This window comes from Plecotus auritus (assembly GCF_963455305.1).
Source record: "Plecotus auritus genome assembly, chromosome: 8".
In the NCBI taxonomy this organism is placed as follows: domain Eukaryota; kingdom Metazoa; phylum Chordata; class Mammalia; order Chiroptera; family Vespertilionidae; genus Plecotus; species Plecotus auritus.
In genome coordinates, this window is record NC_137782.1 from 144,107,138 (window position 1) to 144,131,535 (window position 24,398).

Here is a 24,398-nt window from a genome sequence, read left to right on the forward strand (position 1 = left end):
TAGCCTAGCCTGAGAGACAGATGAATGGCCCGTAGCTGTTGTAGGAAATGGAAGTATTCTAAGAACCATATACTACAATTACAGCATTCCATTCCCTGTCATGGTTGGCCGCCACATTCATCAAATACCCTATATGTCCTTGAAGTCACAAAACAGGATTCCAGGAGGAAAACTGTGGCCACATTTATAAATTTGTATATTATCAAATGCCAACTGCTGGCATCCACTTGAGGCTAAAGATGGCACACAGGAAAACACAGGCTGACCTAGGAGTGGGTGCCCAGTTAAAGGTGGCCCCTTCCCCAAAAAGCATTTATAGGATCCATGGAAGGAGAAGAGGGAAGAGGCCCAGAATCACTGCAGGGAGTTGAAGAAAGAGCAGACAATTAGACAAATCTTTATAGCTCTTTTGACCAAAAAGGGTAAAACTGCTGGAAGCAAATTCCAGGAGTTAGCATAATAAATGCGAGAAGTTCATCAGAAGACTGATGGACAGCTTCAGCAGGGCTGAAAATCTGCATATATTATTGCCTGCTGCTTGAACAGCAGAAGGCAGTTCCCCCAACCTGGTAATCTTTTTATTGTTTACCAAACCTTACCTTTGATATGAATATCTGCTTTGCTAGAGGGCAAGATGTGTGAATAAAAAGCCCTGTGTGCAAAAATTCGAGGAACTTAGCCACTAGAACTAAGTTTCTGTCTGGCCCTCCAAAATGCCTTCCAAACTCATATTTCTTCTCTAGTCTCTTTAATCCATTTATGCACAGCCCCTTTTCCAGATTCCTGAACCCTTGTAGATGCTGAGAAAGACCCCGGCATAAAATCTTAGGGGCAGGCACAGCTCAGAAGGAGGCTGGGACCACACTGAGAGGACGGTATGAAGAATGTCCCATGTGCGGTGTCCTGGTTTGCACGGGCTTACCATGTCCCACACTTACAAAAGCATTAAGTTAACATTGTAGTAGGGAGATCAGATACTGCAAGAATGAAAACCTAAGACAACAATACGCTCTTTGGTGGAAGAAAGATTAAACTCCAGGTTCTACTAATAAACTTGTCCTGCTTCTCTTCATTATTGGAGGGGGGAAAAAAGTGTTTTCATTAATGTACAAAGAAAATATCTCAAAAGATATGTATCTAACTTTTAAAAGGAGTTATCTTTAGGGATGGGATGGGTTTGGAGAAGGGGAAACATTCACTGTCCACTTCTGTAGTGTTTGGGTATTTTCTTTTTTGTAATGCATTTGCATTGTAATGTACAATGTTAAAGTACTAACTGCTTTCAGGCTGAGGGGAGGTGCTATAGGGAATGCTGAAAGAAAGATTACTCATTGTGACTGTCTTCAAGAAGTTCAGCAATCAGCTAGAGAGAAAATATGGATACACCCACCTTGAGCACACACAGGAAACTAGTAAGATTCAAGGGAATAGGATACAGAATAGCAAAGGCCAAATAAGTTTCTTGAAAATGTCAATGTGAGATGGCTCCATGGAGCAGATGGGGAGGAGGGGGGCGCTCAGGTTAGAGACAGCAGAGCGGCCTGGGTTTCCTGAAGATTTACAGGCAATCCAGTAAGTAACAAGCAGTGCAGGGAGGGCCTGGGGACCTGGCAAATGGCACAGTGTCTCCCTGACTCCAGTCCATCTGTTTCTTAAGATGCCTACAGACACAAACATGTGGCTAATAAAGCAATTTCACATACATGTTCAATAAATCTAAGGAGTATGCAGAAATTTAAACCTGTGTGGCAAAATTTGATCAGCCTCACCCAATAACATTGCCCATCTTCCAATTTTATCACTGCCTTAGGGCTCTGAAAATTCACAGGAAAGAGGTCAAAACTCAGTGCTCAGCAAATTCCCTTAAAGGTTACTTAACTGTAGAAAATGGACATGTTTATCAACCAGAGAATAATATGGCTAAGATTTGCGTTTTTGAAAAGTATCACCACACAGAATACTGTCTCATTCATTGCTTGTTTTATACACACAGTGTATTTCCCCCAAACAGATTACCTGTGGGTAAGGGACACACTAACATAGTACTTATGTCATCATACTACTAAAAAATTTGGAATGACCCTACATAACCTGTCCCACTCTAAGAAGGGTACTTGTCCCTGAGGCCCTGAGAAGAAGAAATGGGACAGACTGCTTCCAAGTCACAAAATGGCCAAGCAAATTCATGAGTTAATAACTTAAGTATAAACTAAATATCTTATTGGAGGCATATTCTAAAGACTGAGATGCCAATGTTTATTTCCCTTTGTTAATTGTTTTTTCAAAGATCTCAAAGGGAGTTGGACATGATTGGTTGCTTCTTTTAAAGGAAGCAATTAGTCAATGGTGAACATCACCTTGCCATTTTATAAAATAGTTTTATGTCTGAATCAAAACCATCAATCCACCTGAAAATGTGTCATGAACATTTATTGTTAAGTATTGTCACCTGCCCAGCACCCCACCCCCTTTTTCAGGTACAGCTCCACGTGGTTCTAGGAAAAGCTGCCTGGTTCTTACATCCCTCACACCCCACTTCACTGTTCTTATTATGACACTAGAGGCCCAATGCATGAAATTCATGCATGAGTAGGGTCCCTAGGCCTGGCTGGCAATCAGGGCTGATCTGTGGGGAGACTGGTGGGGTGATCGGGCCCACCCCCGCTGGCACCCACCTTGGCTGGCCTGGGGCCTGCAGGATGGGGCAGCTCCTGCATTGAGCATATGCCCCCTGGTGGTCAGTGTGCATCATAGCGACCGGTCGTTCTGCTGTTCGGTCAATTTGCATATTAGGTTTTCATTACATAGGATGTTTTATTTTTTAAGTATATAGGACTTTATAAGTTCCCTGTATATAAATTATATTTTGTTGGTACCTGCTCACAGGTCCACTTTGGTAGATAATTGGCAAAAGAGTTAAAACTGTGTAATGAAGGCAATAAATGTGACCATATGAGATACCAAACACCCACGACCAGTAGGGTTTTTTGATGATCATATCTGGGTAAATGAACTAGTTCCTAAGTCTATAGTACTTTCAGATGCCTACAAGGGGCCTGTCATCTGTTCCTAAGCAAATAAAAATCATAGTATTGTGATGTTGGTAGTGTTCACAGAATTTTCTGTTATTTTTCAATAACCTACCACTATTATTTATATAAGAGAGCAGAGGGAGAAATGAGGTACTCATATATGCTACAACATGGATGAACCTTAAAAATATTTTATTGCCCTGGCCAGTGTGGTTCAGTTGGTAGGAGCATTATCCTGTACAAAAAGTCACAGCTTCAATTCCTGGTCAGGGCACATGCCCAGACTGTGGGTTTGATCCCCAGTTAGAGCGCGTGTGGGAGGCAACTCTCCCCTCCTCCTCCTCCTCCTCCCTCCCTCCCTCTCCCTTCCTCTCTCTCTAAAATCAATAAAAGCATGTCCTTTGGTGAGGATTAAAAAACAACAACATTTTACTAAGTGAAAGAAACAAGTCACCAAAGACAAGATATTGTATGATTCTATTTACATGAAATGTCCAGAATAGGCAAACCCAAAGTTAGAAAGTATACTAGTGGTTGCCTGGGGCTAGCGGGAGGTGAAAATGCAAATAGGCATGGGATGACTAACAGGTATGGGATTTCTTTTGGAAGTGATAAAAATGTTCTGGAATTAGTGGTGACTGCACAAACTCTGAGTATATTCAGATCTGCTCAATTGTATACTTTATGAGGTAAATCTTATGGTAATGTAAATTATGTAAGAGACAGACAGATGGACACATCTGTGTTGATAAACACACACACTCACACACACACACACACACACACACACACACACACACACACAAGACCAGGAAAACAATAAGAGAGGAGAAAAATATTAAATTTTTCCTCTTTTGCTTACCCAAGCAGTCCCCAACAAGAGAGCTTATCTTCCTAAGTTCAGTCACAAATCAACCATTACGTTTATGGGATTTTTTTCATAGAAGTGGTGATTGGAGGTCCTCAGGGAAGACTAACTTAAGGAAATTATTCTGGTCGGGTGGGGAGAGGAGTTAAGACAGAGGCTGAGGTTGAGTCAAGAGAAGTTTTCTGAGGTGACTGAGGAATGGAACTTGGCTCTAGAAGACTGAGGACAAGAAGGAGGTTTAATGAAGGAGAGAATAGTAGGCAGGTTCTCCCAGCAAGGATCCTGGGCCTCACCCAATGAGAGATTTCAGCCATTGCGGAGGTGTGAAGAGAATTGGAGGAATGTAAGAACAGTAACAGGAATCCAAGCTGATTTCAAAAGTGGGGAGGAGGTCATTGACTGCAATAAGGAGAGAGGGAAGAAAACTGTACCCACCCCAACCTCCCCCCCCCCCCAAAAAAAGAAAAGATCCCTGCATCCTATGGTCAGAGAAATATTGAAGTCATATGTACATAGAAAATAGATGATATAATCTGGAACTACATTTAACAACTTAAACAGACTTTCTACTCAATAGCTTTCACGAGCCTCTTTGATATGAAATGCTCTTTCGGATTCAGATTTCACAAATAATGGGTGGAGTATTTAAAATGCACTCGGTCCCTAGCTGGCTTGGCTCAATGGATAGAGTGTCGGCCTGCGAAGTGAAGGTCCCGGGTTCGATTCCAGTCAAGGGTACATGCCCAGGTTGCGGGCTTTATCCCCAGTAGGGGGCGTGCAGGAGGCAGCTGATCAATGATTCTCTCTCATCATTGATGTTTCTTTCTCTCTCCCCCCTCTCCCTTCTTCTTTGAAATAAATAAAAATATATTTAATAAATAAATAAAATGCACTAGGGACCATGCCTCTTTTACAAATAACCCCAAATAATGCATAATTTAGGGAAAGAGCCTCAAGAGTGAATGAGGGAAATAATGGATAGCTATTAAATCCCCGTTAATGCTGCTTTGAAAATTCACCCCATCATGCAAGAATCATTTCCCTTGGGGCGTAAGTGTTCCATCTGGGGAGCTGTGGATGTGTAAATACGAAAAGCCCTAGCCTAATTTTCGAGGAATGAGTCCAAGCTTGAGGTGATATATCATCTTCAGAAGCCGAAAGCTGACTTTCTGTTTTAAATATGTTTTTATTGATTTCAGAGAGGAAGGGAGAGAGGGAGAGGGATAGAAACATCAATGATGAGAGAGAATCACTGATGAGCTGCCTCCTGCACGCCCCCTACTGGGGATCGAGCCTGATACATGGGCGTATGCCCTGACCAGGAATGGAACTGTGACCTCCTGTTTCCTAGGTTGATGCTCAGCCACTGAGCCACACTGGCCGGCTGGGCTGACTTTCTGTTTTAATGAGAGGGGTCCTCAGAGACCTGCAGCCTGGCCTCTTCTGTTTACAGTGGTTCCAAAGTCCATGCCCCCGTGTCTCTCTCTCTCTTTCTCTCTCCCCCCCCCCCCCCACCCACCCAAGTTCCAATGGTCTTTATGTTACTTGACCCATCCAGTTAAAATTCTTCTCCCTCTTGTGACCAATACTTTTCTCTCAGTTACTAGAGCATAATTGCCTATAGTACTTTCTTGGCACTGGCATACATGTTTAGTTAATATTTCATGTAAATAGGTTTTATCTTCCTATTTAGACAATTCCAGACCATGTTTTATACATCTCTTTACATATTCAATAGCAAGCTGGTTCTGTACTATTACCAGAAAAAAGTCAAACATACCATTTATACACATTTGTTTTGACAGGGGGTGGGTGGCTGATGTGAATTGACAGTTTTATTCCGGAAAGTTTCTAAGTAGAACCACCATGTTATATAGGAGACCATAAAAAAATTAAAGCCAGGCATGGCCAGTGTTGCTCAGTGGTTGAATATTGACCTATGAACCAGGAGGTAAAGGCTGGATTCCTGGTCAGGGCACAAGCCAGGGTTGGGGGCTCTATTCCCAGTAGGGTACACAGGAGGCAGCCGATCAAAGATTCTCTCTCATCATTGATGTTTTTCTCTCTCTCTCCCCCTCCCTTTCTCTCTGAAATCAATAAAAAATATTTTTAAAAAATAAAGTAAATTACTGCTTTAGCTGATTAAATGCTCCATCAAAATTCTTGATCACTCAAATAAATGCCTATGTTCAAAGAAGTTTGGCCTATAAATACAGGCACAAATAATTGTTATTTACTCTATACATGTAATGTGAAAGATGCAATGAGGTGCTTTTATCTCATTTTCCTATAGCTATCACTTGTCCATAATCATATAAACTCAAGGTCAATTTCTTTTGCCATGTCCACAGCCTAGCAGAAAGGCTCTTACTCAAAATTTTAGCTCATAAATGTTGATGAGTGACAACTCCCAAAGTAATCTCGTTATTTATTTTTTTTAAATCCTCACCTGAGGATATGTTTATTGATTTTAGAGAGAAGGGAAGATGGGGGGAGAGAGAGAGAAAGAGAGAAACATCGATGTGAGAGAGAAACATTGATAGGCTGACACCTGTACGTGCCCCAACTGGGGATCGAACCCACAACGTAGGTGTGTGCCCTGACCAGAAAATGAATCCTCAAACGTTTTGGTGTATGGGTGACGCTCCAACCAACTGAGCCACGCAGCCGGGGCCAATTTCTTTTCTTTTTTTAATGCTCACTTGTACACAAGCTTTCTCCTACCACCTCTCTATACCACGGTTTTTTAGAAATAAAAATTTCTTATTATTCAGAAGTAAACACTAAATATTTTGGAGTATATCCTCCCAACTTTTTAAATTCACAGTTTATGAGTGTCGATGGAAAAAATATTGATTCTACTTAGTTTATTAATATTTTCAAGCTAAATGTTGCACTTTTTAAAAGACTCCTTTTCCTATTTCTCCTAATTCCTGTTGATTCCACAAAATATAACTTACAACCATAAACACCCATCATTTACCTTTTGCATAATAAAGTTTTTTTGTTTTAGTTTCATTTCAAATAAAATGCTGGTTTCCCAAAAGTCCAGCTTATTTTCTCATCACCACCGGTCTGACACTACTGAGGCAATTTGGTCAGAGGTCAGGAATGTGGGCCTGCCGCCCCTGGGTGTGGGAAATCATTTACAGAATGCATAAACATCCCTTCGCAGCTCTCTGCCGACCTCCAGGCTGCATCAGCATGCTGAGATCTCCATGCTACACATGTGATAGGCCGAAGCTTTTCTTATCTTCCTTCTGAACTGTAGATGGTAGCACATTCAAGTTCAGACCTAACTCTGTATCTCACCAGCCTCGTACAGATAAAATCGTTAAAGATGTGGCCATGGTCAATATTAATACTAATTTTTTCCCGAAGGACGCCTAAGTGCTGAACGTTTACAAGCTGAAAATTTGAGAGGCTCCCTCCTCACCCAACTTGTGCGAGGGGAATGCTTTCCGATGAAGCTTTTCTCTACTTGGAAAAAGAGCTGGTGTTTTCAGTTTTCAGCAGGAGAGGCTCGAGGTGGATTATGGAGATGGGAGAGTTCCGTTCCCTGCGATTCCACTTGGTATTTCCCTGTGATGTTTCCAACTACTAAGGAGCAGGAGGGGTGATGAGTGACTGAGAGATGAGTCAGATGTTCAAGCAAAAAAGTTTAAGGAAAATAGAAAGATTCAACGCTCACTGGGCAATGGACGGGAACCAACTCGACTCTTTCATCTTTGTGACGATAAACTGGCACTTACAAGTGATGACAGGCCTGATTTCTACATTTTAAAAAATAAAATGGACATGTTACCCACTACACCGGAGAAGCCACCTTCCCTGTGAAATATCTCACTGAGTCTGATACTCCTCGACACCAAATGGGTGTCCTGGAATTAATTCAACCCTGACGCTAATTACCAGGAGTTAGGGCAAACCCCACAGGGAAAGGGCTCTGTCCCACAAAACTAATCCCACTTCAGATGCCGGTCCCCAGTCCCAGGCCATCGCTAGTCCCAGGCCACTGTACTTCTGACTGAGTGGCTATAAATTCAGGGGTTCCCATGATAACCCCTCAACAGATCCAATCATTTGCTAAAACAACTCACAAAACTCAGGACAACATTTTACTTGTGTCTGCCGTTTATTATAAAGTGTGTGACTCAGGAACAGCCAAATGGAAGAGGTCCTATGGCCGTGGGCAGAGCTTCCACCCCTCTCAGGGCACACCACTCTCCCAGCAGCACACGGATGTGTCCCCCAACCCAGAAGCTCCCAAACCTGGTCACATTTAGGGGGTTTTAGGGAGCTTTTATTATGTAGGCATGATCCATGAAATCACTGGCCATCGGTGGTTAAACTCAATCTCCAGCCCCACGTTCCCTGCAGATTGGTAGGTAGGGCTGAAAACTCCCACCTTCTAATCACTTGGTGTTTCCAGTGGCCAGTTCTGTCTGCTTAAGGCTATGCAGGGGGGGTGGGGTGGGGGGCTCACCCTAAGTCACCTCATTAGCATAAATCCAGGTGTGATGAATGAGGCTCTTTATGACTAAACTATTCAAGAAAATTCCAAGGGTTTTAAGAGCACACTGTGCCAGGAACTGGGGACAAAGACAACATTTATTTCTTATTATACCATAGTTAAAAGCAATTCCTGAAAATGAAGTAGCAGGTAGTTTACCTCACCATATTTCCTTAGGGATACTGACACGTAAAGCCACTGAGTGAAGAACACAAGATAAGGTGGTGGTTACACCATCAATACAAGATACACTGCACTGTAAAAAGATAAATTCCTGTTAATGTCTTTTGTAAATCAGCTCAGAATTCAGAATGAAGTCGAGAGAAGACTAAACCTGTATAGGATCTTAGAGGAACAGGAAACTTGATATTCACAGTTCTACTGCTCCAACTGGAGACCTCCCATTTCAGAAAACCCGCCTGTAACAGAAACCTTACAACAGCACTCCCTCACCCTAAACCTATCAATATACGACTTGCCTAGAGGGGCCCGAAGGTATTTATTTCCCTTGTCTTAAAATCAGTGCCAGCATTCCACACCACTCCCATCTAAAGGTCACTCTGTTGGGTGTGATGCTTTAGTGCTCCTATACTTCAGCTGGTCCAGATGAAATGGTCTCAGACACCCAAGGAAGCAGACCAGGCAACTGTCAATACTCTGTACTGGCCTCAAATGTGATTCCCCGGAACCGCCACCTCAGCATCACCTGGGAACCTGTCAAAAATGCAAATTATCAAGCTCTATCCTGGGCTTCCTGCACCAGAAACTCTGGGAGTGAACCCGCAATCTGTGCTTTAACAAGGCCTCCACATGGTTCCGATGCCCACGCAAATTCTAGAACCACTAGCCTAGACACTGTGGGGCTGTTAGGTGACTCCTGCTATCACATGTAAGATTTACACATTTTCCTGTTCCACAGAACTGGGAAGTCAGAGAAAAAGATAACTTCCTCTGATAACAGATGATTCAGATGGGTTTTCTGGTATCTTCTGAACTTACTGAAAGCAAAAATTTTAATGTCATTTAACCTAGAGGCAGCACGTTTTCTTTCCAATAACGTTTTGAGGTTACTCTTGACTAGTTCTCTATCGCAGGATGCATTCCTTAGCCTTCAAATAAAAATTTTTTTAATCCTCACCCAAGACCGTTTTCCGATGGTCTTAGGCTCTACAGCAGCTGTTCTCAACCTGTGGGTCGCGACAGGGTCACCTAAGACCATCGGAAAACACAGATATTTACATTACGATTTGTAACAGTAGCAAAATTACAGTTATGAAGTAGCAACGAAAATAATTTTATGGTTGGGGGTCACCACAACATGAGGAACTGTATTAAAGGGTCGCAGCATTAGAAAGGTTGAGAACCACTGGTCTAGGGGCTGGAGGGAGGGGAAGAAAGGGAGAGGGAGAGGAAGAGGGAGAAGGAGGGAGAGAGAAAACCACTGATGTGAGAGAGGCACATGACTGGTTGCCTCCCACATGCACCCTGACCAGGAATGGAACCCTTGAGGACCAACGCTCTAACCACTGAACAACACTGACCAGGGCCAAGTTAATTTTTTAAATGTTTGAATTACCCACTAAGTAGGTAATTACTTACTCTACACCAATGAGCTTTGATTCATTTTGTATTTTACTGAACACAGAAAAATAGTGTACACTTAGTGCCATTCTGCCGTCAGCCATTTACTTACCAGCAGTATGACCTTGAGCAAGCAAGCTATTTAATTTCTCTACGCCTCAGTTTCCTCATCCATACATTGTAGATAATAATAACCTCCTTCACATGGTTGTTATTCAAGTCCTGTCTTCCTTCCCCAAAATGGACACCCTTAAGCAAACATGCACCTGGCTCAGACGGGTGTAAACGTGGGCAGAGTACCTCCCAGAGCCCCACTTCTTGAGTCTGTCCTGGGGAAAGCCTTGAAGAAAAATGTATGCAATGCACTGAGAATAGCTGACACATAGTAAGTACCATATTAAGTGCTTACTATTATTATCATAGCTGTAGTAGTTCAGGGACCTAGAGAACATAGACAGAAAGGTCTCCCAGGAAATGGAAAGACAGCTGATCAACACTGAGGACAGCTAGACATCTCTGGACTGTGGAAAAGAACAGACACAAAGAGCAAGAACGCTGCTCTGCAGTTTGCCAATACATACACAGATAATACATAACAGCCTGGGACCAGGAAGGAAGTGACTCATGGCCAACAATAACTGGCCAACAACATCAGACTGAACTAAAGGTTCCAATGAAGATTGGAGAAGAAGAGGTAAGAGATTAAAGTACAAATCAGTCCACTAGCATGAGCCAGGATCATGGTTTCCATACGGTTCCATGTTAATGAATAAGCTGGAAGATAAAGCTCTGATTCTAGAGTGACTATCTGGTTAATCATTCATTTATGCCCTCAAATCAGGCAAGCTCAGGAAAGATCTTTACATCACTGCCACTCAAGAAGCAACTTATCCGAAGGCAGCTGGATGGTTTTCCTATAGCTTTTAGTTGGCTGCCTCCCCAAGGTCCTTTTCTTTTCCTCCTCCTTCCTGTTATAGTTTGAATTTTCTAGCCAAGCTATTTGAGTGGGACGGATCCCTCCCCACCCCACCCCCAACACTCTAGGAGTGTATCCTGATTAGCAAATGTCGGTCGGCATATCCTCTTCTGACTCCAGTGGGAGAGACTCTTAGAGGCACATGATCCAAGCCCTCACCAATCAGGACAGCGAGACTGATCCCAGGGTGTGAGTTCTGGAGAAGCAGAGGTACCGTTTGTCTGTCGCGTGTCCTTACAGACAGATTTGGGTCCTGGGGCCTCGGGCAGCTATCTTGAGACTACAGGGTCCCTAGAGCCCGCCTGAGAATCCATCCACACTAGCAAGTAAAGCCAAAAACCGGGAGAAAGAAACTAGTCCTAGTCATACCATTTAAGTCCAGGATGAAGTCTTGCTTAAGGCCAATTTGTCTACTCTTGGATCAATACATTCTATCTGTCATTTAAACCACTTTGGGTTAGGTTTCCTTTTGCTTACAACCCAGAGAACTCTAAATTATACAGGCCTCATAATTAGCTTACACTGTAAAGTTAACAAAAGAGTGAGTTCTAGTCACAATTAACAGTAAACTTACCTGTTTAAGTCATGTCTACGATTTAATTACTTGTCATAATTAAAGACATTACAGGAAAAAAATCATAAACCCATTTTTCTTATTTGGAAAGCATTTTATTTGAAATCTCAAAGTACAGACGGGAGGCCTTGCATAAACTCCACTTGGACCCTTGGTTTACATATGTTCAGCACTGACGAGTTTTCACGTGACAGACCCTTTCCAGATTTTCAGGGCAAAACGCTCCCCACCCCAACGAGGGCCACGGTAAAAGTGTGTTCTAGGTTTTCCACAGCAGCAAGGGAGTGAGAAATCACTAAGTCAGGATGTAACCCTGCTAATTTTAGCAAATCCGTGGCAGACTTACCTGTCACAGCATTAAATGTGCCCTCACAAGATTAAGCTACAGGTTTTTCTACTTAACACCCTTGCATGTGATCCTAACTAACCCGAGTCACTCAAAAATCGAGTGGTCTACTGTAAGCGGTCAGGTCACCCAAGCACACAGGCTAGTTTTTGTATTTATGCTCCATTATTTTCACATGTAAGATGCATCGAAAATAAGCAAACTCTTAAAATCCCCAGGCAGCTCTTTCTAAACGGCTATAAAAATCACTCTGCTCTGTATCGTGCTGGCCTCGGGGATTGACAGTTCTCCAAATACAGGGCTGGTTACCTCATGAAATGGCCAGCTTGCACTTGTGGGACATGTTTAAGTCGCAGTGAGCCAATCTTGTAAGGGAGACAGGCTGGGTGATTGCATCCTGGGCCTCAGGGATGGGCGTGAAGGAGACTTACCTGCCAGAGCCTTGATGCGGGAGCGCTCGAAGAGCCTGGCAGAGCTGTTCTCATTGTCCCAGTCGTCCACATCCCAGCGGTTGTTGACATCGCTGTACTGCTGTTGGATCTCAATGTTGTCATAGTCGGTGGCTACTGTGGTCGTCATCCTGAACTGACTCAGCTGCTCCTCCACATCAGCTCCTTCTTAGCGTTCTGAGGGAAAGAAAAGGGGAAAAAACACACCATGATTAGTTGTCTAAAGGGTGCAGAGTCCTCACATCACCTGCTGGGATAAAGGTGAGTAGAAGGGAAACTAATTCACACGTGTCAAGAACAGGTCTCTGGAGTCCATCGAAACGGCGTTTGAACTTCCACACTGCCTCATAGCACGTGTGTGACCCAGGCCCAGGTACTTAACATCTGAGCCTCCGTTTCCCCAAGCCCCAACGAGGGAAGATACGCTCCAGGTTACTGAGGGGACTGCATGAGATGATGGGTGCCCAACAAAGGATGCGTTTTCTTCCCTCTTTCTAAAGTTTAAACTTCGCCGTTTTGAAGTGTTATCAGAACTGATGAACAGCCTCTCGAGGCTTCTGCATGACCTCACTTATTTCTATTGTGCATCACCATAAACTAAACTATTTTAGCTTCTCCTGGAAATTCATAAAAGGTTATGTAAGAGAACTGACACATGATTTCATCTCAACATCTCATTTTCATGTTAGAAAACTGGTGCCCGAGATGAAATGAGGTCGTTACTAGTAAGTGAATGACAACAAGCACAATACCAGGCACAGAGTAGATAAATAACAACTGCAATTATTTACATTTCTGTGTTGTTATAAATGCTTACTACCAACACCAACACCACTCCCCCAGGGATCCACGCACGGCCATGGTGTTTTACAAGGATAAATGGTAAACAAGAACCTAGGACTCAACTTTTGCCCCCCTGCCGTCTTCACTCTTTTACAGTACCCTCAGAGAATTAAGAGGAACACATTTAGCTCCAAAACAGATATTATTCAGGCACTGAACCAGAACGCACTGAAGGCTCACTACGTGCTCAGCCTGTTCCAGAGCTAGAGATAATCGTAAATAAGATAAGGACCAGGCTCTCCTGAAGCTTTTATCTTAGGAGGAGGAGCCAGATAAAAGGCACAAAACAAAAGGCAAGACGGTTGAAAGAAAATAAAAGTGGAGTGATATGTCAGAGAGAGAACATATTTTAGATCTGGTGATCAGGGAAGGCCTTTCTGAGCAGGGGTTTATTTAAACTGAGCTCTCAAAAAGGAACAGGTCAAAAGGAATAGCATTCCAGGCAAAAGAAACAGCTTGTGTAAAGGCCCTACGGTGAGAAAGAGCACGGCTTGCTGGAGGAATGAAGAGGTCAGTGTGTCTGGAGTCTGTCTGATGGGCAGGGGGGGACGCAAGGCAATGAGGTTGGATGGGTAAGTGGGACCAGACCACAAAGGGCTCTGTGAACCTATGTGTGATGGAAGGCACTGCAGGATTTTAAGCTAATAACTGACACCACAGGATGTATGTTTTTAAGAAGATCAATCCCGGTGCGGCAGGAAAAACACATTCTAGGAGTCAAAGATGAGCTCTTAACCCTTACAGGTTCAGTTAAATTCCTGCATGTTTTATATACAAAGCTATCTAGGTAAGTTAAGAAGAGGAGAAGAGGAGAAAGAAAGATGCCTCACCTCTTTATTGGTAGGAAGATGTCCCCCACAATCCTGTCCCACCCCCCTATCTTAAGATATTTTTTTTAAATCACATTTTATATCTGGATGCTCATTTAGTGAAAGCCTCATTCATTCACTGGGCACCAAGAATATGCACATGGACCAGAGTTAGCAGGCCCAATCACTAGAGTTTGTGCACGAATAAAACCAGGCCGCCACCCAGCAACCACAAAACGATCACTTGAGCTGATTTTCTCCCCTCACATATGCCACAAAGCAAATAAAACAAAGCCACCTGTGTTGAAATGAAACAGTTCTGTGATTGTGCTTGAAATGTGGATTTTCTCAAGTTCTAGCATGCAACCAGGATTCCACGGTAAGTAAATTAAGCTGAAACAAATGAACTGTACCTCAACTAGTATAATTATTGGTGGCACAAGCATAGAACTGCCCACCCTTTTGTCATTAGCTGTTTTCTTGCAAGCTATCCAATAACATCGCCAATGTGCCCTACATATTCCTAAGGAAAAAGCACTGTGTCCTTAGGACTGAGCCACACATCTGTAACTCACATAGTCAGAAACATCTTGGATGGGAGTAAAATCCAGGATTCTCACCAGGCAGACAAAATCAATCCCAACAACAAAAATGTATGAGTAATTTTAACAACTACATTAGCAATGTACTGATGAGATTTCATAAAAACACAAAAAATTTCAGAAACCTAAGTCAGTTAAGTATATTCTACTGAGTGATGTTATAATTGCTCTTAACATTCAGTCACAACCCTCTTCCAAAAAAAAAAAATGGATACTGTCATTTGAACCTGGAGATGGTTAATTTTCTTGACTATTACCAATGACTTTCATAAAATTCAGTCTTGGAGGATACTATCTCTTGGGGGGGGGTTGTGAAAGTGCTATTTTTTTTAAATGTATATATTTTTTATTGATTTCAGAGAGGAAGGGAGAGAGATAGAAACAAAAATGATGAGAGAGAATTATTGATTGGCTGTCTCCTGCACACACCCGACTGGGGCCTGCGCCTGCAACCTGGGCATGTGCCCTGACTGGGAATAGAAGAACCATGACCTCCTGGCTCACAGGTCAATGCTCAACCACTGAGTCACGCTGGTGGGGCTTGAAAGGACTATTAATACCAAATTTCTGAAAGCACAGACCATGTTTTCACCCAATCCAAGGTGAAATCTAACCACTTCGGTCCAGATTTGTTTTGGCTATTTGGTGCCACCTGCTGACCACTGAGAACAAGCCACGCCTCAGCCTCCAGGGCAGCTACCAACCTGTGCCTGGACTTCAGCACATCTGACTCTTGAGTAAGCCCAACCATAATCCTTTCCCACCCCATGAATCTTTTCCTACCATGGATTTAGCCCCAAAATCACCAACTACTTGCCACAAATTTCTCAATAAGCCAGTGTTAATCCTTTCCTTAAGCTAAAAACAAGTCCTTCAGAGAAGGTAAGCACATTTTTTTTCTAAGAATTCTTTTTAATGGTGTTAACACCAGGGTGCTGTAAAACAAAGAGGAGTGTGGGAAGCAACCGTTCTTACTAGCCCGCCCGGTGTGGCTCTGTGGTTGAGTGTCGACCTATGAACCAGGAGGTCACAGTTCGATTCCCGGTCAGGTCACATGCCCAAGTTGTGGGCTCCATCCCAGCAGGGAGCGTGCAGGAGGCAGCCAATCAATGATTCTCTCTCTCTCTCTCCATTCCTCCCTGAAATCAATAAAAAATAAAAAGTTCTTACTAATCTGTGTATAAAAGAAATATTGATGCTATAGGTATTCTTTTTATTTGATTGCTTCACTCGAGTGTTTAAGAATTTGGATATCAGAAACATTTCTAAATTTTCAGGGCACTGTCAAAGCAAAACATCCCACATCCCCACCAGGGCAATAGCGAAAGGGTGCTTCTAGGTAGTCAAGAGCAACAACAGAGTGACCTGAGAGTAAAGGAACAGGGAGGGTCAAGGAATGGGCATAGATGGGTAGGTGAGTGTGCCCATGGCGTGCAGAGTCCAGAAAAACAATATGCTACAAACATCATTATCTTCCAACCCATTTCAACAAGGGCTGTGCCAGCTGTGAAGGCAAGTTTATAGCACACATATAGGTGTCCCCGAAGGTTATCTATAAAGGGCTACATCTTCCCAAGATGCTATCAGCCATGTGCCCCAAGGGCCAGTGAAGAAGTAATCTGTACTCTCCAACTGGCCGTGGGAAGATCAGGAGAGAAGAGAGGAGGGCTGGCCATGTTGGAATTCTGCCTGATGGGTCTGCCATTAGGAAATCTTAAGAGGACTATTTAAGGTTGGCATGAGGCAACACAATCTCTCCTAGAGAAGGGTTTCCATTGCTTCTCCTGACTCAGTGATGGTCCAGAATCCATCTAACTTGATCACCATGGCAGGAATTCATTAAGTAATCCTTGAATAAATACAATTCAATAATATCCTGGGTGTGTTATGGCTAATACCCATGTTTTGGGGGCTTGGTTTCGAGAAGATGGTTAAAAGTACATACCTACCTTTGCTGCTCTTCTTCATCTCCTGTGTGTGTTTGTGTGTGTGTGTGTGTGTGTGTGTGTGTGTGTATAAAAATAAGGAATATGTAAAAACAAGCCAAGCTTCTTCCCTCAAATATCTTCTTTAATCCTATGTTCTATGAACTAGAATTTTTCCAAAAAAAAAAATATAAGGAAATTCCAAAAGCTTTATCATTTTCTGCTTCAATAAGAACGTAATTTCATTTCTGTCAGACCAAGACAGAAATGGATGAGGAAACCATTATTCTAGACCTATGAGGCACAGAGGTTCCTACAGCCCTGGCATGTGCTACTACCACAGGCCATAACCACCAGGAGAGGAACTGGAGCGTTCTCTTAGTTGTCCTCTTTATTAATTACAATTCTGAAGTCAATACCTGGCAAAGCCCAGACAGAAAACACTTTATCTGTTCTGTTCCTTTCCAAGATCCCAAATAGATTTTCCATGTCACACATAGGACGATAGGTTTTTCTTTATAGTTTATTTATCGCCAAGCTTCCCTCCTCTGCCCTTTTGTGTTACTCTACAAAATCCCTGGGTGACGTTACCTACTCCTGTCTTTGGGTCCTACCCTGGGCTGACTACTGCTCCCTGGGTGGCTAGTTGCAGTTGTCTCCTATGGATCAAGTCAGTGTCTAAAACGAAACTCATAATTCCTCCTTACAAGCTCTGTTTTTCCTGTCAGGCCCCCTGGTTGCTTGTACCTCCTGAAAATCCACTGAGTTAGCTCAAGCAATAGTTTCTTACTGTGCATCTCACCTCTTATTTTAACCCCTAGTCCATTCCCCTATACTGCCACCAGAGGGACCTTTCTCATTTCACTCCTGTGACCAAACCAACCAATAGTCGTCATGCCTTCCAACAATAAATCCCTAGGCCTTCAGAATAATGCCAGTGTCCACAATGAGCCTCTTCATGAGGGGGCCCTGCCCAGCTCTCCAGCCACATCTCAATACTCTTGTCCTAAGCTCACTATTCCTGTCCCAAGCTCTTCCAACTCCTGAGGGAAAGGTTGTGCCCTTGTTTCGCCTCCAAAACTACTACCTGGAAGAGCTCTCTACTCAAATCCAACCTCCACCAAGAAGCCACTCCTACCCACTCACCAGCACCTGGTCTAAATGAGACAACCTTAGATAGCCCGCATAGGAACATCACTCCCTCCCAGGCACTTTATATACTTCTGACCTATCACTCACCATCATAAGACTGTTTCATAATTACTAAACATCTACTGACTTATTGTCAATAGGCCACAGACTCTTGGGATCACGTCCCAGTCATGCTGTCTTTATCTCTTTCATCTCCTAGCTAAGTGCCTCAAAACATTATGTGCTTGCTAATTATTTATGTGTGGGACGGCTGAGTGGTGAAAGACTAGTAGATGGAGGACTGGAAGGTGAGGCCAAAAAAGGGATGTCAATTCAAGCCACCACCCAGGTACTATCTCCATCCGTCACAAAGCCCCAAACACACAGTCTTCTGAGCTACATGGGCCTGGCGAGCACTCGCTTTCAAGCAGTCATGTTTTAGACAGGCTGCTAACGAACACGGACACACATTGAATAAGGTGCTTCTCCCTGTACATATTAACATTTAAGTGTCCCTCTTTAGTTTTTATTTATAAAAAGTATTATTTTTGTCTGAACTACTTAGATTTCAGAGACTAAAGCAACAGACGGGAACACAAATACACATGTACAAACACACACTTCGTTAATACCCAATCTTAATTAAAGGCTCAAATAAATTAAATTTTTTTAAAAGGTGACTAACATTTGCCAATTCTTTTTTCAGAAGGAAAACCATATGCTAACAATTACTTTGGCAGAATTCACAGACCCAAATGCTCTGCAGACACTTAAAACCCTCCCACTTTACTCATAAAAGACTTGAAAAAGCATACACTGAACTGCTGGTGTGTTATCTGGAAAAAGAAAGAAAAAAGTTCTGCTCAGGGACTTTAAGGGACCAAACTTTGTGCCTGAGAATTTCCAGAAACAGACCTGACAGAGTTCTGCCTCAACCCTCCGACTATCAGTTGCCAGAAAGCAAGGGAGGCACACCCTGCTTGCAATCTGCTCGAGGAAGCACCCTGCAGAATCTGTAAAACAGCCAGTAACGAGGACTCTCTGCAAGAAACCACATCTAGAACCACAGCGATGAATAAACTCGGCTAACCTACCGCTACTCAGGTTCATGGAGCTAGCTCCACACAAAGACCCAAGACACCATCCTAAACATCCCAAGTTCTCCGCTCACAAACAAGACGTGGCTATTTCAGCTCTTACCTAGAGAACAGCCGACCACCAGACGCCACTGCGTGAACTTTCCTAACTATGGCACACAAACAATCCAAGAGCTGCAAGCACTCCTTCCTTATACACTGTACACCTATGCCAGAGCTAGCCCTGCTTCATCTTCTCCCACCGCTCCCCCGCCCACCTCATCTATAGCCAAGTCTTTCAGAACAACTTCCATCTTTCTTCCCCAAACTCACTGTATAAAAGAGCCCCACAATCCTCGGATGCAGATGTGTGTGTCTTCTCCATCTAGCCCTGCTGCTGTGGCTTAGATTGCACGCGCCAGGCCCTGGTCCCTTTTCTGGCTAGCATACGGTTCAAGAAGTCCTTTCCTTCAGAAAAACTTTTGGCCTTGAAAGTTATTGTTTAACAGTATCATCCACTTTTTAAATTTTCTAGGTTACCTGCAGTTTTATAGGAACACGTCAACTGTACAAAAAGTATGACACAGCTGCACAAATGGGCCCAAATTCCTGGAATCAGACCATTTGAAAAGAGAAGGGCGCTCAGAGACTTAATAATTAAACCTCATTAACAAAGGTGGTCTTCAAATACTCTGTGCTAACTTTTGTATGTGTTGTTTATCAGTGACAGAATATGTTCATTGTGAATTTTTCAGACTTTCTTTATAATTCCCTGCATATACATCCAAAATCATAATTATTTTATCTTCTTGGTAGGTTAACATTATAAAATATCCGATTTTCTCCCTATTCACACGTTAGTTCTACTTTTATTGATAGTAATATTTGCCTAGTATATTTTTTCCATTCTATTATCTCTTGAGTCATTTTATTTTAGGTATGTCTCTTCTTTTTAAAATCTAGTCTAAGAGTCTCTGCTGTTTAGTTGGCAAATATAATCCATCTACATTTATTAGGATTACTGCCATACCTGAGGTTTCAATCAAGTTATTTTGTTTTCTATCTTAATTATTAGCATGCGAAACTGGGGCCTATACCCAAGAGTTAAACAACTGAATCGTCACAATGCTATAATATCTTTAATTACATCTATAATCTTTATCGTCACTGAACCCAGAACCATAAGAACTCAATCTAATCTTTAAAATGTAGAGAGCTTTTGAGTCTAACTGCCAAAGAAAACTCTAATCTATAATAATAGAAGTGTAATATGCTAATTAGACTGGATATCCTTCCAGACGACCTTCCAGACCAAGCTGGGGCTGCAAGGGAAGCCCGGGTCCTGGGGCCAGAGGGAAGTCGGTGCTGCCAGCCAGGGGAAGGAATGCCTACTCTTGCATGAATTTCGTGCATCGGGCCTCTAGTACTATTATAAATAACTTTCTTGCTGGCTTACTTTATGTAGGCATGGGTGTTTTTTCATTCAGTCCTCCCCAGCAACCTTCTGAGGTACTTATTATTAGCCTTATTTTACAGATAAATAAACTAAGGCTTTCTATGGTAACACAGCAAGGAAATGAGGAAGCCAATAGGATGTTAACCAATGTGTTTGACTCCAAAGCCCATGCTTTAAATGAATAGCTTAGTCTACATTTTGAGGCACAATAACTTTTATAATGGTCCATGTGAGAAAAATATCAAATGGACTCAAGGTTCTTCAATACATGAGAAAATAGATATTTTTGTCATAGTATCTATCCCAAATGGACTAAGACACCTTCATTCCCAATATTCAGAAATGACTTCTTCCCTACACAGATGAAAGATGCCACTGAAAGGCTGGTTCTAGTTTTATGAACAAAGTTCTAAGGGAAAAAAATATATTTTAACAGGGGCAGGTTACACCAGGCTCTACTGTTTGGAGGAGCAAAATTAACTCTTACTATAAAGAAAAATATTTTTAAAGATTTCACTAGAGAAAAATATACTGACTATAATTCATTGTATTTTAAAACAACCTATTAAAAAGAACCCATCTCTATGGCTTAAGAATTTATATTACCAAGAGTACATTTCTACAATCAGAAAGAGTATAATGTAGGGGGAATAACAGGGCCTCTTCCTCCATTTTAGAGTAAACTGCACAAAGAACAGTAAAATTATGAACATATTTACTGAGTGTCTTCAATGAAAATTCTTACTATTCTGCACATTTATTTATCCTCATTACTATTTGTACATAAAAAAATTTAAGTATCTTATTCCCCCCCCCTGCAGTCTGCATAATGCAATCTGGATTCCAAATATAAATCTGTAAGCCCTAAAATATTTTAAAACTAGGTTTACTTTGAAAACAGATTTTGAGAGAAAGGTAAGCTTTTCCAATATCTACCTATACTAGTAAATCTTAAAATAACCTACCTTGAAACAAACGAAAAAATTTTAAATGATATCTACTAAGGGCTATCTTCACATAACTAACTGATAGTTAAAGGCCATCCTTGTGGGGTTTTTTTTTCTCCTTACAGGGAGAAGCAATTCAACTTGAAATCATTAACTCAATGCAGATCTAACACTGATCTTATGGCCAATAACCATTTTGGTCTTACCCTTACTTCCTGGTAGTTTTAAATTACTTTACAATACAGATTTAATGGCACTGCTACCAAAATGCCGATGCTGAATTTCCATTGTTTGGCATTTCACTGCCTTATTTTTTTTGTAAAATTGCATAAATCAGTATTGTTTGTGCCTGAACAACAGAGACAATAATGTGTTTTCTATTTGGAAGCTGACTTTTACTCCAAGAGCAGCCGGTCCCTAAATTCTATGCCAATCTATCAAGTAAAAATGTGTATCTCAAATACCAGGAATAATGACCCAATGAAAAAAAATATGTAAACTTGTATGAAAAGCAACACTACATGAAATGATGGATGAGGCTCACACACCTATACACTAAGCTCCATGAGAACCAGGATCTTCTCTGTTCTCTCGTCATCTTTATATCACCAGCACCACGCTTAAGCCACAGCAGATGCTGACAAACAGCTGTGAAATGAAAGGGGAGGCAGCAGGAGCAGTGGCACTCCAGAGCAATCTAACTCTAAAACACAATGCTTCTTTCTGCCTAAATAACATGTATCCTGAACCCCAGGAAAATTCTCATCCCATATAATAATCCTATATAATAAAAGGGTAATATGCAAATTGACCCTAACGGAAGAACGACCAGAATGACCACTGGACCAGTCACTATGAGGCGCACTGACCACCTCTTGGTCTCTTTCCCCGGCTGGCAAGCTCCGATCACACGATGGCAAACAGGGAACCGGGGGTGGGTGGTGGCAGGGGGCAGGGCCGGCTGTGAGCAGCTGGGGAAGATGGCCCTGATCGCAGGCCAGGCCTAGGGACCATACCCCCTCATGAATTTCGTGCAGCAGGCCTCTATCTCATCTAATAAAAGAGTAATATGTAAATTGACCGTCACTCCAACACACAAGATGGCTGCCCCCATGTAGACACAAGATGGCCACCACAAGATGGCTGGCAGGGGAGGGCAGTTGGGGACAATCAGGCCTGCAGGGGAGGGCAGTTGGGGCGGGACCAGGCTGGCAAGGGAGGGAAGTTAGGGGTGACTGGGCCAGCAGCAGAGGGCAGTTGGGGGTGACCAGGCTTGCAGGGGAGCATAGTTAGGGGCAACCAGGCCTGCAGGGGAGGGCAGTTGGGGGCGACCAGGCTGGCAAGGGAGGGCAGTTAGAGGTGACAGGGCCAGCAGGGGAGGGCAGTTAGGGGCAATCGGGCCGGCAAGGGAGCAGTTAGACGTCGATCAGGCTGGCAAGGGAGTGGTTAGGGGATGATCAGGCTGGCAGGCAGAAGCAGTTAGGGGCAACAGGCAGGCAGGCAGGTGAGCGGTTAGGAGCCAGCAGTCCTGGATGGTGAGAGGGATGTCTGACTGCCCATTACGTGCAATCGGATATCCCTCAAGGGGTCCCAGATTGGAGAAGGGGCAGGCTGGGCTGAGAGACACCCCCCTCCCCGTGCACAAATTTCATGCACTGGGCCTCTAGTTGTTACATAAGGATCAAACATCTCTTCACTCGATTTCATTTAGCAGAGGATGAATTTTTATAAGCGGTTTCTTTTCAACTGTTGCAAAATAACCCAGGTCATATCTGGATAGGAATGGAGTAAGCGCTAATTTCACAATAAAACTGGAGAAGAATAAACATACTTATCTTAATATGTAATATTTTAAGAACTATTCCCCTTTGCAAAATGATCTAAATCCTAGGCTTCTTGATCATCTCCAAATGTCCCAAGGTTTCAATACTATTAAATTTTCTCAGACAGCAATTCAAACAACTCCAATTGCTTGGGTTAACCCTTGAGTAGCAAGCCTTCCCCCTTTGTATGCCTGGTAAATGTTTCCCAAACTTACTTAGAAATCTGTAACCTTTCAAATAAACAAAATGAGTAAAGGTTGGCCTATGGTACTTGAAAAGGAGAAGTGAAGTCAGTCCCAGAAAAACCATTCAAATATTTACCATTTTAATACAATCAAACATCAAATTTGTTTAAACTTGATCAATTTGCAAAACAAATTTTTTAATTACAACTTAACAATGTATCAGGCTGTAACCAATTGGAATGCTGCGCATTTCTGTTTAAAAGCTTGATCCTAAAGGTGCTCCATATCAAGCCTGGTAAACAAAGGTCAGCTAAAGTAAATGTGGGGATTCACTTTGGCTTTACATAATACAGGGTGGGGCGAAAGTAGGTTTACAGTTGTGATTATGCAAAACACAGAGTTTACTCTTGTATAATTAATTAATTACTATATTATTTTCCATTTGAATTGTAAACCTACTTTTGCCCCACCCTGTATTTAAGCACCGATATGCAAGAAAAATGAGCCAGTGTTTAATATATTGCCATAAGTTTAACATCACAGAGGAGCCCTCTGATACATAACTCAGATCACGCACTCATCATAGGGGACCAGATACAAATACTACCATAGGGCCAGACCATAATCTAACCAACTGAGCCAATGACCCAACACTTCACAAACTTATCAGAAAGGCACAGGATAAAGCACAGCCTACCCAAAACTACGGGGCGTAGGCCTGCCACTCGGATGTGCCTGGCTCTGCTCAACTTACTTCAAAATGAAAACGAGGTCTTATCTGAAGTCCTAAATCAGGTTCAAGAGCAGAGGAAACCAGGAGCTGTCCTCATCCTCTGAGCAGGGGGTGGTGGTGGTGGAGCAGGCTTAAAAGAACAAGAACTAGAACACCCAAACCACTCTGAGTTCTTTAAAAGCTCCCTGGTGATGTGACTTCATCTTTGAACTCTTTGCCCGACTAAAATCAACCCTGTACTTTCATCTCCTTGAAATAGGTTATTTATAAGCCCATTTTCTGCTTTCCAAAGTATCTATGAACTTTGTTTTTCCTGCCTCCAAGTGCTTTCAAAGAAGTTGTGTTTTCTCTTTTCTTCTTCTTCTTGTTTTTTGTTTTTTTTTTGTTTTTTTTTTTTTTGTCCAACTCTGCAACACTGTGAAGAATTACTAGGATGGTAGGGCATTTTAGAGCTTTGGAGAGAAACGAATTCTATTAGCCTTCTATGATTCTGTGCAGAGAGAAAATCAGGGGTTGGCAAGGGAGTGGT

The 24,398-nt window shown here is 42.5% G+C and overlaps 1 protein-coding gene across 2 annotated transcripts in view; it reads right to left on the minus strand.

Moving 5' to 3' along the window:
• Nucleotides 1–24,398, minus strand: part of SPTBN1 (spectrin beta, non-erythrocytic 1) — a 188,859-nt gene that overhangs the window by 116,490 nt on the left and 47,971 nt on the right. For both annotated transcript variants that reach the window (XM_080682855.1, XM_080682856.1), the window contains exon 2: nt 12,322–12,516. In XM_080682855.1, the coding sequence (XP_080538981.1) occupies nt 12,322–12,469 (148 nt within the window). In that variant the 5' untranslated portion in view covers nt 12,470–12,516. The remainder of the gene's footprint in view (nt 1–12,321; nt 12,517–24,398) is intronic.